The following is a 14,846-nucleotide window of genomic DNA, read 5'->3' on the forward strand; positions in this document are numbered from 1 at the left end:
TGACCTTTCCACAGGTGAGGAGAAGTATAGCAGCCCATTTACCATAGACCTTCCAGTCTTCAAGGTGTCTGGAGAGCCACTATCTTGCTTGAATCCCTACCCTGGGGGAGTGGTTGGGGAATAGGAGTCCCATTTTTCAGATGAGGAAACTGATCACATAGCACCCCTCAACCCCCCGAGGTTAGTGAGGTATTAGGGAAGAGCTCCCAGCAGTGCCAGATACAATGAATGATATAACAGCCCAAGAGAAAGGAGTGGCGGGGAAGGAGGGACGGCTTTGCCAAGCCGAGAGCCTCAGCCCAGCCCAGCCCAGGGAAATGGGAAAACTTGATCTTACTGCAGCAGGCTTAGCTGGGGCAGCCGGGGTAAGTGCTGCAGCAGGGTCTCCAGGCTCTGGTCGCTCAGGACCTCAAAGGACAATCTGTGAAACAGAGCATCTGAATGAGGTGAGGGAGCCTTGGAGAAAGCCAGGAGTGCACCCTCCCAGCCAGGGCCCTCAACACATTCCTTCCAAACTCTGGGCCCTTGAATTATCATTGAGGCTGGAGGGAAGGAAAGGTCATATAAGTTTGGAAAGTGCTGGTTAAGCCAAATCAAATAGTTGGGTTTGCAGCAGGACTTCTCAGAGGTTGAGTACACTGCTGTGCATTGTGACTGCTGGTTGAGAGGGACAGTGGGAAGGGCCACATGATTCCGGAGCTGGAAGCCTCCTGGAGGAACCTCTGCACCCTCTGTCCCAGGACTGGGCCCAGGGCTCCGAGCGCTGGCAGCACAGGGGGCCTTCACTGAGGGGTGGTCCGCCCACAACACCTCCCCACACGGTTTCCCACCAGGCTCTAGATGATACATCATGCTATGGCCTCTGGTTGGGTCACTGTGGGCTTTACACACTTTTTTTAGGCAATAGAAGCTTTGCCCATGACAACATCTCACATGGAATGCCAAGATGTACCCAGGCAAAGTAGATAGATTTGCAGTGATAAAATTTGGGGGCCAGAGCCCCATCACTTTCCCTGGCATCCAATTACTGGAGTTCAGCATTAAGTACATTGATAACAATATTCCTGTATGTGGTCCCAACACTCTACAGTTGGCCAAGTGCTTTCATGCGACTATCTCACTTTTTTCAGCCACAACTGAGCGAGGGGGACCCTCAGATCCCCATGTGCACAGACCACCCAGCACTGCCTGAGGCAGTCTATGCTGCAGAAGGTGAGTCATGGTAGGTAGTGATGTCCAGCTATCCTTGTGCCCCCTCCAGGGCCTGGCTCAGGACCTGGTATACAGGTGGTGCTTAGCAATTTCATGATGGAAGAGGGCTTTTTTTGCAGCACTTTTTGCAGCCATGCTACCAGAAGCAGCCTGAGTGTCCATTTAGACTCTAGAGAGGGGTGGTTGAAGAGCCTGTGGCACATCTAAACTGCAGAGGGTTAAAGCTAAAAGGCACAAATATAAAAAAATTAAAAATAAAAGGCACAAAAAATAAATAAAAATAAAAATAAAAGGCACAAATATACACATGTTGTGTAAAAACACATTAGAGAAGTCGGGGACAATTAATAATTCATGGGCTCCTTGATGACTTTTGTATGTCTCATAAAAACATTAATATTTTAGGTCTGATAATGGTTTTGAGGTTATACTAAAAAAATAAATAGAGACTCCTAGGTGGCTCAGTCAGTTAAGTGGCCAACTCTCAGTTTCAGTTCAGGTCATGATCTCAGGGTTGTGAGATCGTGCCCTGCATCTTAGTTCTGTACTGGCCACGAAGTCTGCTTCAGATTCTCTTTCCCTCTCCTCCATCTCACTCCCTCTCAAATAAATAAATAAATCTTTTTAAAAAAAGGGTACTTACCTTATAGCTACATATACTTAAAATAACTACAATGAAGTTGTGAGGTGACTGGGATTGCTTTAAAATAATGTGTGTGCATGTGTGTGTGTCGGGGCCAGGGCATGATAATTATTGAGGAAAGTAGACAGGAACTGAGAGCCTATACCACTATTCACTCTGCTTTTATATATGCTCAAAAGTCTCTATAAGTATTTTTTTTTTAATTAAAAAGTAACTTCACAGTGGGGGCAATCTGACAAACACTAGCTTGGCCAGGCGGTCAAGGTCAAGATCAACATGAGGCTCTGAGATGGGATGAGAAGGGTACTTCACCTCTGTGGTCATCTTCCTCCAAACCCTGGATCCTAGCTGCCCCATGAGAGAAACATCAGACACCCTCACACTGAGGGACATTTCACAAAATATCTATCGAGTACTCCTCAAAACTGTCCAAGTCATGACAAAAAAACACTAAGAAACTGTCACAGACCCGACAGGCTGAGAGCATGATGCCTAAATGCAACGTGGGATCCTGGATGGGATTCTGGGTCAGAGAAAGGGTCCCAGGTGAAGAACTGGGGACATTTGAATAAAGCCTGGAGTGTGGTTAACAGAGCAAGGTTGGTGTCTCTGTTGTGACAAATGTACCATGACAGGTGATACTAACAACTGAGTAGGGGCAGGGGCAATGGGTGGAGGCAATCTCTGGACTAGGTTGGCAACTCTTCCGTAAGTCAGGCCTTAAAACTATTCTAAAATAAACATTTTATGGAAAAAGTTCATTGACTCCATGTTTCAGGAAAGCCACGATGTGCTGTCATGAGACAAAATCTCACCGCAGAGATCTCACACGGTCAAATCCCGTGTCTGTTAACAATGTCAAAAACCCCTTGGTCTGTGTCCACGTGTGTGTGCACATGTAGGAGGGTGTGGAAGGACACCAGGTGGCTGTGGATGAGGTGTCCCAAGGGTCACGGGGCATCAGAGATGGGAGCGGGAAAGCAAGAACAAAGGCTGTAGTTGGGAAAACCGTGTCAAGTGAAGCCGTAGAATGCAGCGGGTCTGTGCCTGTGAACAGGTCAAACCTGAGCATGCACAGGATAAGGAGTAGGGGGTCACAGGGACAAACGCCACCATGGACTGCATGAGAAGCATATATTTAGGTGAGGCAGGCTGCTCTTGGATTTCTTTATGTTAAGGTAATTTTTAAAAAAGATTTATTTATTTATTTATTCACAGAGAGACACAAAGAGAGAGAGAGGCGGAGACACAGGCAGAGGGAGAAGCAGGCTCCCTGCGGGGAGCCTGATGCAGGACTTGATCCCCAGACCTTGGGATCACACACTGAGCTGAAGGCAGACACTCAACTTAAGCCATCCAGGCGCCCCTGTTAAGGTAATTATTGTAATAAAATTTTAACAGTGAGGACGAAGGCTGCCCATCTCTGGAGATGAAAAAGCTGAGGCATAAGGTATTAGAGCCATTTGCCCAAAGTCACCCAGCCTGCAGGAGGCTGAGCCAGGACTCCTGGTTCCAGCTCCTGGCTCTGGTCACAGAGCCCGGGGTTCTGGGGCTGAGTCAGCGGGTAACCAGGAGAGGGAGGCTCTGAGGAGGGGCCTCCAGAAATGATATGCTCTGGCCATGGAGGCAGGCACAGGGGGTGACAGGGTGGGGCTCCAGGGGCCAAGAGAACACACTGGGGCTCCCTGGTGCCTCGAGTTGAGTGGATGAGGAAGGGGAAGCCTGGGGCCCAGAGCAGCCTCTCCTAGTAAGGGGGTAAGTTGCCCTCTGGGGATGCAAGGAGACTTCTACCAATAGGTGAGGCTTGGGGTAAGTCTGCAGGGTGTGAGGGGAAGGGACCAGGAAAGACACCTGGCTTCTAACCAGGATACCCCCACCCCCACCCCAGGGCACCCGGCTGATGTCCACATTGTGCCTTCTAGGGCTGGGCCCTCCTTACTTACTCGACTTCCAGAGGCCCGGGGCACTTCTCCAGAGTCTCGCAGAGGCGGGTGAGGTTCAGGGGCTCCAGCTGACATTGCCTGAGGCTGAGAGGGGGCCATGGGCCAAGCAGGGGGTCCAAGAGGGCCCAGGGTCCTTGTGCAGCCCCATGGGCTCTCCCCTTCTCCCTGCACCTCTCCTCCTCAACCTCCAGGCTGTAGGAGTCTCCCCTTGCAGGACACCCTCTGCACCCTAAGTCTCCCCTACAGCCCAACCCCCACCACTCAGTGATAGTAAAACCTACCCCCCACCAGTGCCTAGCTGCCCTCACTCAGTTCCAAGGCTTCCCCACTACCCCTGCCTTGAGTCCGGACCACCGTTGTACTGGCCTGGGCCACTTTAACACCCTCCAACTCCCCTCCTGCCTCCCTGCCATCCGTTTCCACTTGCCAGTGTCTGATCTTTTAACAGATCTAACCTGACCAGGCCTCTCAGGTGATGATGCCCCCTGTAGCTCCCTATTACTCTCAGCCTAAAAGTGAAAAAGCTTTTTCTATGGCCTCACTCGCCTCCGCTGGCCCTGTATCGGCCCTTGCCACACTGACATGCTTCTCAAGAGCTAAGCCTTCCTCCCCCACGGCCTTTGCCCAAGCTGACCCAGGTGCCCGGGACACTCTTCCTCCTCCTCCTCCTCCTCCTCCTCCTCCTCCTCCTCCTCTGGATAACCCTATTTGGGCCCCAGCTCAGGTGTCTCTCTTCAGAGGTGAGGAGGTCAAGGCCCAGAGAGGGCAGGGGCCCAGCCAAGGTCACACAGTCAAGGCAGAAGTAGAAATCTTCTGAGAAAACAACATGAAATCTTCTCCCCGGGGAGAACGCTGGGCCCCCAGTCCCTCACCAGCCCTCACACTGGCCCTCCTTCTTTTCCTTCTCTCAAACTCCTTTTCCCCCAGCCCAAGCCCCAGGCTCTCCCCCCTCCTGGACCTTTCACTCCTCTGGTGTTGACCCCCCAAAAGAAGTGAGTGAGAGTACCAGAAGCTCTTGGGGACGCAGCACTGATCAAAGGCCAAGAATGGGACTCCAGCTAGGAACTCTGGCGGACATCCACCAGCCAATCGATCCCTTGGAGTGAGGAGACCATTTTGAGAAGAAAGTTCACATCACGTACGTGCAAAGACAAGACTCAGAGGTCAGGGCTGCGGGGGCCTAGGGACAATCAAGTCCCTCCCCGACGGGTCCATAGAAGGGCAGCCAGAGTGAAAAAAGCCAGCAGCTTACACCTGTCCAGGTGGCAACCCCTGGCTAGGTCAGGGGGAGCCAGGGCGGAGCCCCTCCTCACTCTGATCACCAGTGAGGCAGGCGCGGACTTGGCCTTCCTGGGCCTCCACTCTCTAGGTTTCGAGAACCCAGAAAGGTCCCAGAAACGGAGACCCTGTCCCAGGAGGCAAGACCACCCTGGCCTCGGGCCCCTCCAGCTTCAGACAGCTCAGCTGGTCTGGCAATGCCCCTCTGTCCAGCTGCCCAGCTCCACAGGAGGCCGCCCCCCGACAGGCTTGCCAATCTCCTGTGAGAGACCAGCGTGCCCGGCCCCACTAGGGGGCAGCTGGGAACATCCGTGCACAACTAACTACTACTAACTACTCATTGTTGACTGCAAAGGTGTGGAAACTTTTGCAGAGCACCAACGGTTCTTGGTTTCTCAAACACCATCCCCAGAGTGGAAAAGGCGGTGACTCATTGAAGTCGGAGGAAGCTGCAGAGGTCTGCAGAAGTCCCGAGGGGCAGAAGGCCAGCTGCTCTCCCTCCCCCCAGCAGCAGGCAGCGGCCCATTCTGCTGGGGCCCAGCATGGTCTCCCCCGCAAGGGCACTGCCTCCGTTCAAGAGCGAGCTCAGCGGGCTCACTACCGCGAACCGACCGACACGGGCCACGTGCACAAGGGGTGCCAGGCCTGGGTGGGTTACTGGAGGAAATGGAGACCGGGGCGAGAGGGGAGCCCAGCCCAGCCCCCTCAGAGCTCTCCCTCCTCACCTGCCTCTTCTGTCACCTCTCAGGACGACGTGCTGGCTCTCGAAGCTGCAGACGCAGAGGAGAGAGACCAGACAGCCCGGTCAAGGAAGGTCTGGAGGGCAGCTCACCCTCTCAGCAAATGCCACGATATACACACTAAGCCTTAACTACGCTGACTGAGGTACATACAAAGCACACCACCGACGGGCCGTCCTTTTATGCTCACAACAGCCCCGCGAGGTAAGGAAGTATTCTTACCCCTCCTCGACAGATGAGGAAATGGGTACAGAGAGGCTCAGTGACCTGCCCAAAGCTGCACAGCAGATTCGTGGTGAGCCTGGATTTGAACTGGGTCTGTCTGTGCTCACACCTCCCAGTCTTGAAAGGGGAGGGATGGAGAGACCTTATTGAAACCATGGCTCATCTGCATGGCCTGGCTCCAGGCTGCCTGGCCTGGTGACTTCCCTTTTATAAGTCTCATCGGCTCCAGAGACCCCATGACTGAGACCTGTCCTGAGCACTTAATGGCCACCAGGGAGCTTCCAGGTTCTGTAAAAGTCTCCCAGGACAGTCTAGAGGGTGAGCAAGGGAGAGTTTCTGGATTGTGTCCCGTGGCAAATTTGGAGAGATGGGAGTGTCCTGGGGCTACTTTCATTCATCTGTCCATTCAATCATTCAGCAGACACCTATGACATGCTCATTGGACCTGGTGCCACGCAGGGCCCCGAGGAGGCGACACTGTGAACGGGACAAAGAGGTGTGGTGGGAGCCGATGGCCTGTGTAGTCAGAGGGCAGGGCAGGGGTCCAGAGGCACACTCACCCGATATCCAAGTGAAGAAGCCACTGCAGAGTCGAGAAGCACTGGATCAAAATAAACACTGTATCCAGGGACAAACCATTCTCACTGAGGCTGGAGAATCACAGGGGTGACGTTGGTGGAACCCAGGGCTCTTTGTGGTCAGAGCCCAGGGCGACAGAGCTCATGGAACCCCATATGGCCAGAGGGCACCTCTGTACAGATGGGGAAACCGAGGCCCAGAAAGCAGCAAGGTCTTGCCCAAGGTTATGAGACATGTTGGTGACAGAGCTGAGATTAGAATTCTGGCTCTCTGGGTCTACCATGAATCTGGGGAGGGCTTTCAGGCCGGAATTGTGCCTCAGTTTCCCCACCTGATAAAAGAAGGGCAGTGCCCAGTGCAAAATGAAAATGCAAGGGCTCCCATTCAAAAGTCAGGAACAAAGCTTTCCCTTGCTTTCGGGTCTGTCAATCTGTCATGGTGTTTTGTATTTGCCATTTAATGTTGCACTCCTCTGGCATGGGTACTGGTGGGTGAGCTCAGATCTCACAGGCGGGGGGGTCACAGTACTGAGAAGGTCATGTGGGGATTTGCCCCCCAAACTACATATAATTTGCCTGCAATGGTGAGGCCTTCCTCCCCACCCACAAGCAGGCCCAGAATAGGAGCAGAAGTAACAGCTTCTTCCCAGATCCCAGAGAAAGACTGAGCAGGAAGGGCCCTCAGGCCACAGCACTCATTCTAAAGTTGTAGCCAAAACCAAAGCCATCCCCTCTACACTTCACCTGTTAACTGGGAATCAGGGAACCAGAGAGGTGATACAACTTGCCTGGGTTTGCCTGGAGTCACACAGAGAAGCTAACAGTTGTGAGCTCTCTCCAGGGCTCCTCTCATGTTAGCCCTGAAGAGCTCAGGAGGAAGAGAGGGATACGTAGGAGCCCAAAGCACAGGGCCTTCTAGCATCCCGAAGCTCTGGTCTGTTGCAGGCAGGTCTGGGGTTGCTGGCCTCCTTCCTGGGCCTCCCTCCTACACTCAACATCTTGCCTCACTCTGCTCTCCAGCTGCCCTGGGCATCCTGCTCACGTGTTCCATCTGGTACACATCCTCCCTGTCTAGCCTGCACCCTGGCAACAGCCCCTCCCTGCAACCCAGGGCCAGAAGGGCTGCCAGTCATTAGGATAACTAGCCATTAGCTAACACTTCCCACCCAGGCTTGCACTGCCCCACGTGGCCTGGGCCTCCCAGAGAGCTTGTGTGGAGCCACAAGTCGGGTTCAAGAAATAAAACCTTAAGTCAGGGGCTAGACCACTGAGTCCGAGGCCAGTCTCTCTTAATGAGACTCACAGCAGCGAACTATTATTTTGGAGCACTTACCATTTGCCAGGGACTGGACCAGGCGATTGACATGCATTTTCTGATTTAAGTCTTTATAATAACCCCAGGAGGGAATGAGAGGACAGAGAACACCCCCTACACACACACACACACACACACACACACACACACCTCCTCCCAATGAGGACAAGCCTCAGAGGCCTTACTCACTTCAAGGACTGCAGAGCACCCAGCCCTGGGAGCAGCTGAGCCAGCTGGGCCACGCCTTCATCCCCCAGAGCATTGCCTGAGAGGCTGGGAGGGGCAAGGGGGCCAACAGGTTAGTGGAGGACAGGGATGGGGCCCATGGGAGCTCTCTCTCCACCCCTGGGCTCAGTCACTCAGCTTCTTCTAAAACTGGGACATGGCCCTGGGCTGCCAGGCCAGATCTCAGCAGATCTCACATGGATTGGCTGGTGTTTCCCCCATGGTTTCCATCCTGAGATTTGTGACCCTTGTGAGTCAGGGGTAGGCTTTAGAGGGGGTCATATGTGGGGACCTGCATTTTAGGGGGAAGGGACACACCCCTTGCCAGACTCTCTAAGGGGTTCCTGACTGCTTGCGCAGGGAAGGACTGCTGACCTCAATCTCAAAAAATCAAAAGAAAAAAAAAAAATCAAAAGAAACCCCCCCACACTAACGTCCACTGGCTGATGGGCCCCACCCACCCGCCCTCCAACAGCCAGCACTCACTCCAGGTGACTGTGGTGGCAGCTTCCTCCCAGGGCCCTGCAGAGCTGCTCTAGGTGCTTGGCTTGCAAGCCACAGTGTGTCAGCCTGCGGAGGAGGAAACACAGCTCCTCAGAACAGAGGTAAGAGTGGCCACCACCCCCAGGCACACAGGCAGACAGTCTTGCAGAAGAGGGACAGGAATGTGTCTTTCACCCAGACAGAGACTGCGAGCACCAGCACACAACACACACATAAGACCTCCCACACAGGTAGTCAAGAGCCAGAGATAGAGACACAGGGAGGCAAGGAGACAGAGATGGAGAGACATGGAGATGAGACACAGAAGAGACAGATGCAGAGACACACGTGCATATGCAGGCATACACACATACCTACACACACATGCACGAACACAGCTATGCACACACACATACATGCATATGTGCACATATACCTACACACAAACGCACTTGCAGGGCATTCACACACAGGCATGCATGCACACTTACACATATGCTTGCATGCACATGCACCTATGTACAAACATGCACACACACCCCTATGCACATACACATGCATGCATGCACGTGCACCTACACACACATGCACTTGCAGGGGTGTGCACACACAAAGGCATCTGTGCACACCTATGCACACATACCTATGCACACACACATACATAAACATACACATGCACTTGCAGGGGTGTACACACACGCACAGGCATGCATGTGCACCTATACACACACACAGACACATGCACACTCACCTATGCACACACACAAACACATGCATGTGCACATACACACAGTGCCTGAGGAGGACAGATAGACAATAACAAAGGGTAGCAAAAACCAAGAAACAGAAAATATGAGAGAAACAAGATAGAGACAGACAGGGAGATTCAGACGGACACAGAATAAAAGAGAAAGCCAGAAGAATATGGATGGGTGCCCTGTGAGGGCTGAGCTAAGCTCCAGGATGAGGAAAGAAGGGGCCACATGTCCCCATTCTCCCTATCCAGAGTCCCCACAGCCTGTCAGCTGCTGGAGGTCAGGTGAGTTGTGAGGAGTGGGGGCCCCTCAGGTGGGGAAGGTCACTGAGGGGGCTGCCCTGTGAGCCCCATCTGCTGCAGGCTGAACAGGGGAGGAGGGAGGCAGGGAAGCCATGCCACACTCCTGAATAGAGCAGGCCGTGTCCTCCAGGGAGCACCTGGGGGTAGGCTTTGAGCAGAAGGGAAGAGGGGGGAGCCACCAGGGCCTGTAGGCCATCACCGTACCTGATCCTCGTGGAGCGCAGGGGCAGCTCAAAGGGCACCTGGTGCGTGAGGCTGTCCCGAAGCGCAGTCCTGGAGGGACACACACCAGGCCAGGCTGAGCAAACTCCTCAGCCACTAAGTCCACCCTCAGCCTCACCTCCTACTGTTCAGTCTCCGCACAAGGCCTGGAGATGGCCAGACTGTGGTTCCACTTGTGTCCCTTGGCTTCCTGGCTGTGTGACCTGGGACCAATCACGTAGCCTCTCACCGGGACAATGTATGTGAATCGCTTCAGGACAGTGCATGCCAAAGGGAGCCAGAAGGGTCTAACCCAAATCAGAACTACAGGCCAAGCGATCCACAGATCCTTGAGATTTATGCCAAAGGACACAAATTTATGCGTGGCTCTCTGGCTACCCCATCCCCATCCCAGGATGCCATTCTGCCTAGCGAGGAAATGGGGAGGCAGTCTGTCCTCTGACACTCGCCCTCCAGGCTGCATTCCCTGCCAAGCCTGTTGTCTGCCTGCTTCTTTGTGAATTTGTCAAGGTCCCGAGAGTTGAGTGATACTGTCCAGCTGGGGAGGTCGCGGAGGGTCTGGCCCAGGCTCATGACGGGGCCAGGATGATGCTGCGCCCTACCTCTTCCAGATCCCCTCCTGCTCCTCCTGCTCTGGGGCAAATGTGAAGACCACAGTTTTATGCAGCAGGCTGCAGAGAGAAAAGAGAAGAAGAAGGAGACAAGAGGCTTATGGGGGTCCCTGTGTCATTTTCTAACCTCGCCTGGAGTCATCCTCTGCCTCGAGCTGCAGCCACTTCTGACTTTGCTATGACTTCCTGTGCTTCCTGTGCTTCTGGGCATCTGAAAACCTTCTACCACAGAGATTTTGCAAACTTATCAACTTTAGTTTCCTGTCAAGTCTTTGAAAGAAAACTTCAGTTCTGCTTTATGTCTGCCTCCGGCTGAGACCCTCCTCCCTCTGTTCTGTGCTCACCCAGGGCATCCCCAGCTGAGGGCACTCATCCCAGCACAGCGAGGTCCTTGCCAGGTCCGGGACAGGTCCTGACAGCCCACACGAGGCTGTAACTTAGAGCAGGAGCATCCCTAACCTCACCTGTGTAAACTGAATGTAAAATACACATTCCTTTTTTTTTTTTTTTTTAAAAAAAGATTGTTTAAAAAGATAGATTATTTATTTGACAGAGAGAGAGAGTGAGAGAGAGAGAGAAAGCACGAGCAGAGGAGGGGCAGAGGGAGAAGCAGACTTCCTGCTGAGCAGGGTGTCCTACTGGGGGCTCCATCTCAGGACCCTGAGCAGAAGGCAGATGCTTAACCCACTGAGCCACCCAGGTGCCCCTAAATACACATTTCTCATTGCAGAGGTCATATTTCTTCCATGTGGAGAACTTAGAGTAAAGTAAGAAGAAAATAAAGAAAAATCACCCACCACCTCTTCCACCTGTCAGTAACTGCTGATAACATTTGGGAGTGGGTTTTTCAAGTCTTTTGTTTTTAAAATGCAATTAATGTTCTTTTTTAATTTTCTTAAAAAATGGGATTAAAGGACAGATTCTCATTGAAAAATTAGTTTTTCAAGGGATAGGTGAAACAAGGGTGACAAAATGTTGAAAAATTATTGGTGGGAACTGGGGTGTTCACCACACCATTCTCCCTACCTTTTGAGCGTGTTTGAAAAGCTTTATTATAAAAATGGTGAATTAAAATTTGTATGTTTATTTACTATATCACAGCCATCCCTCTATACTAAAATTGTACCTATATCATCATTTTTCACTGAGTTTTTCTCTCTGAAAGTAACTTAGTTTACTCACCCAATACTCAACTGTTGCATATTTAAGGGAAGTTCACTTTTTCTTGTTATAACCAATACTGAGGTGAACATTCCTGCATCTAAATGTGTTTACACCAGCAGGCTGATTTCTTTAGTGTAAATTCCTAGAAATGAATGGCATGTCATTTGGAATGAGCTAAGGATCCTTTATTGGATCATTATATACAGTGAACAAAGGCTCCCTAACCTCTCTTCTGGGTTATTCAGTGTCTCTCTCTTCCTTTGAGGGGTGTTTAAAGCAGGGACCACCCTCCCCAGTTAAGAGCCCCTCGGGGTGGGGACTGTGTTGACATTAATTAGCATCTGTCTTCAGATCCCCAGACTGAATACTGAGACTTACAGAAACAAGGTTGGGCCCTGTCTTGGGTCAGGTTCCCTAGAGGCAGAGCCTGAGCCTCTGAATGAGGCAGAGGTTCAAGTGTCACTGATCACTTGTGTATGTGATATACTGAAGGCCTGCTCTCAGGAAAAAACAGTAGGAGACCATGGGAAGAAGAGAAGAACAGGTCCTTGGCCTGATCCTACAGGGAACTCTGGAGTGTGAATGGCACCAAAAGTTTGTCCCACTTAAGGCAAGGACGCTGGAGAGTGATACCTCTACCTCTGTCATTGGCCACCCCTGGTTGGGGGAATTGGGAGGGTAACCACCCAGGCATCCTATCAGCTCACTCGGGGTAGTTTCCTGGAGAAGGTATAAAGGGTGGGTAGCCAACACCCATAGCACCTGGGAAAAGAGGATTTGGGCAGGGCCTCAGCAGCATCTTCTCCAGTTCCCAAAGGCCTGGGCCCAGAAGGAATTCTAAGGTCTTTCAGAGAATGATGGGAGAGCCCCAGAGCTCCAGGCTGGAGGTAGCAGTGGGTTACAGTGGCCCACTGGGGGGGTCCTACCTGATATGAAGCTCTGCCAAGTTCTGGCACGTGTTCACCGCACTCAGCATACAGTGTACCCTGTCCACAGATAGCCCGTTGTTGCTGAGGCTGTGGAGAAGAGGGAGGGGGTGGCAGTCAGCAGGCAGCTGAAGTCCCCAGCCTGAGACAGCTCCAGTCCCCTCCTCCTGGCACAGTAGCTTGCTGGCTGTCACTCCTGGGATGTCCTGGGCCCTTAAGCAGAAGCTCAAAGGATTCTGGCCCATGTGGTTGAGCCAAGAGCTCATGACTCTGCTGCCCAGAGAATAAGGTTCTACAGCTTGAGTGAGAAGAACTGACTCACTGTTTCCACCTCTCTGAGCCTGTTTCCTGGTCTGTAAAATAACCACCATTTTAATCCCATTTTACAAATGGAGATACTGAGGCCCAGAGACATTATGTTAAAGCTAATAAGTGACAAGAGTTAGGATTGAATGCCAAAGGCAAGGCCCCAGAGGTCTGTTGCTCAACCTCAACATTATGCCATCCAATCCATTCTTGATGCTTAGACCTCAACACATCCCATCCAAACACCACCGCACCCAATACCATGTAACCCCACAGCACATCCAACAGCCTACTACCCTATCTTTCCATCCCACCACCTCAACAACCCACCCCTTTACCTCAGCATGGTACCCACACCCTAACAAGCCTCTTCCTACTCCAACACCCCAAAACCCATCCACCCAAGACCTAATGCAACACCCACGGCAACACCCCACCCCACCCCAGGGCTGTCACAAGGAACAGAAGCCATCGTAGCACAAGGGACACGGTTTACAAATGCAAGTGGTTTCAGTAACTGGAACTAAGTAAGGCAGTGGCTCATGACAGAGGCAAAGTAAGTCATGCTCAAACCACTCCAACGTTGCTGTTGTAGGGAGAAAGTAGGCATGGAGCCTACTGGAGCAGCACTCTTTCTGGTGAGTGGGGGCATGAAGAGTGGGGTGGCAGGCCCAGCTGGGGCTCTCCAGGGCTCCCCCCTGTCACCCAATGGTGACACGGGCAACTCACTCTAGATTCCTGGTGATGTGCAGCTGGGATGCAGCTTCTGCCATCAGTCGACAGCCTTCATCATCCAGCTGGTTTCCTGAAAGGCTGAGACAGAGGGGCCTGATGTCCTGTGCTGCCAGGGTGGGGTCACCCCTCAGCCTCTGCACCCACAGAGTCCCTCCTTGACTTTAGCCAAAGGAATGCTCCAGTAAATGAGCCCTAATAACGATGGTGCTGCAAGGCTGTATACGATGTGTCCAGCACTGTCCCAGCTGTTTCTACCATTACCAGCTATTTAATCCTCATAAAGAACCCTATGGGGCAGATGATATTATTATCCTTATCTTACTGATGAGCAAACTGAGGTACAGAGCAGTTAAAGCATCTCCTGAAAGGTGGACCTGGGATTTGAACCTAGTCAGTTGGATTTCAAGGCTCTACCCTAAGCTGCTCCTTTATGCTTCAACCTCCATAACTGCTTTTTGTGATAAACTCCATGATTAGAGGGGCATCAGATCTACCATGGGGATCAGGGAAGGTTTCCCTGATGTTTGAATTACCTGTTTGAAAAACTAGGAGCTCAATAGGTAAGTGGTGGGAGAGAGATGGGGGAGGGGTGTTCCTGGTACTGGGAACAACTCATTCAAAGGTCCTGTGGCATAGCACACTGGAGGAGCTGAAAGGGAGACAGTGTGTCAGGATCAAAGATTTCAGTGACAGGACAGGGTCAGGTGGGGCTTGGTGGGTTGGAGGCAGCATTTTGGATTACACAGGATTTTAGGATTTGGGCTTCATCATGAGCCGTGGGAAGGATTAAAGGGGTCAGGCAGCAGTGAAACGCAGTTCACTCTCTGCCAGCTGGAAGTGGCCAGCATGGAAGCAGGAAACCCTATGAGGAGGCTGATGGGGTCATCCAGGTGAGGAACGAAAGTGGTTTGGACTGGGGCAGTGGGTGAAAAGAAGGTGGTGTTGAGAGATATGTAAGGGATAGGCAGACTTGGGATGGGCTGGCTATAGGAAGAGGGTAAGGTTGCCGAGAGATGTCTGGCCTGTGTAGCCAGGCGGCTGATGGGGGATGAGAGCGCCAGCAGCAGGTGGCGGTGTGTGTGTGTGTGTGTGTGTGTGTGGCTCAGTGATGGCCAGGTGGATGGAAGCATATGTTTTGTAAAAACACCTTCTAATCCTGTCTTGGTTCTCCCAGTGGGACAAT

The 14,846-nt window shown here is 52.2% G+C and overlaps 1 protein-coding gene across 9 annotated transcripts in view; it reads right to left on the reverse strand.

Moving 5' to 3' along the window:
• The window catches only part of NLRC5 (NLR family CARD domain containing 5), a 79,118-nt gene that overhangs the window by 26,720 nt on the left and 37,552 nt on the right, over positions 1-14,846 (reverse strand). For 8 of the 9 annotated variants that reach the window (XM_077898352.1, XM_077898354.1, XM_077898357.1 and 5 more), the window contains 11 exons: positions 13,658-13,741; positions 12,623-12,712; positions 10,524-10,592; positions 9,904-9,972; positions 8,646-8,729; positions 8,124-8,207; positions 6,602-6,691; positions 5,802-5,846; positions 4,805-4,894; positions 3,799-3,882; positions 338-421 (listed from right to left, as the gene is read on the reverse strand). In XM_077898352.1, coding sequence (XP_077754478.1) covers positions 338-421; positions 3,799-3,882; positions 4,805-4,894; positions 5,802-5,846; positions 6,602-6,691; positions 8,124-8,207; positions 8,646-8,729; positions 9,904-9,972; positions 10,524-10,592; positions 12,623-12,712; positions 13,658-13,741 — 873 coding nt within the window. The remainder of the gene's footprint in view (positions 1-337; positions 422-3,798; positions 3,883-4,804; positions 4,895-5,801; positions 5,847-6,601; positions 6,692-8,123; positions 8,208-8,645; positions 8,730-9,903; positions 9,973-10,523; positions 10,593-12,622; positions 12,713-13,657; positions 13,742-14,846) is intronic. The other variant, XM_077898356.1, reaches the window with a different exon arrangement.

Source organism: Canis aureus, chromosome 5 (genome assembly GCF_053574225.1).
Source record: "Canis aureus isolate CA01 chromosome 5, VMU_Caureus_v.1.0, whole genome shotgun sequence".
NCBI classification, from domain to species: Eukaryota; Metazoa; Chordata; class Mammalia; order Carnivora; family Canidae; genus Canis; species Canis aureus.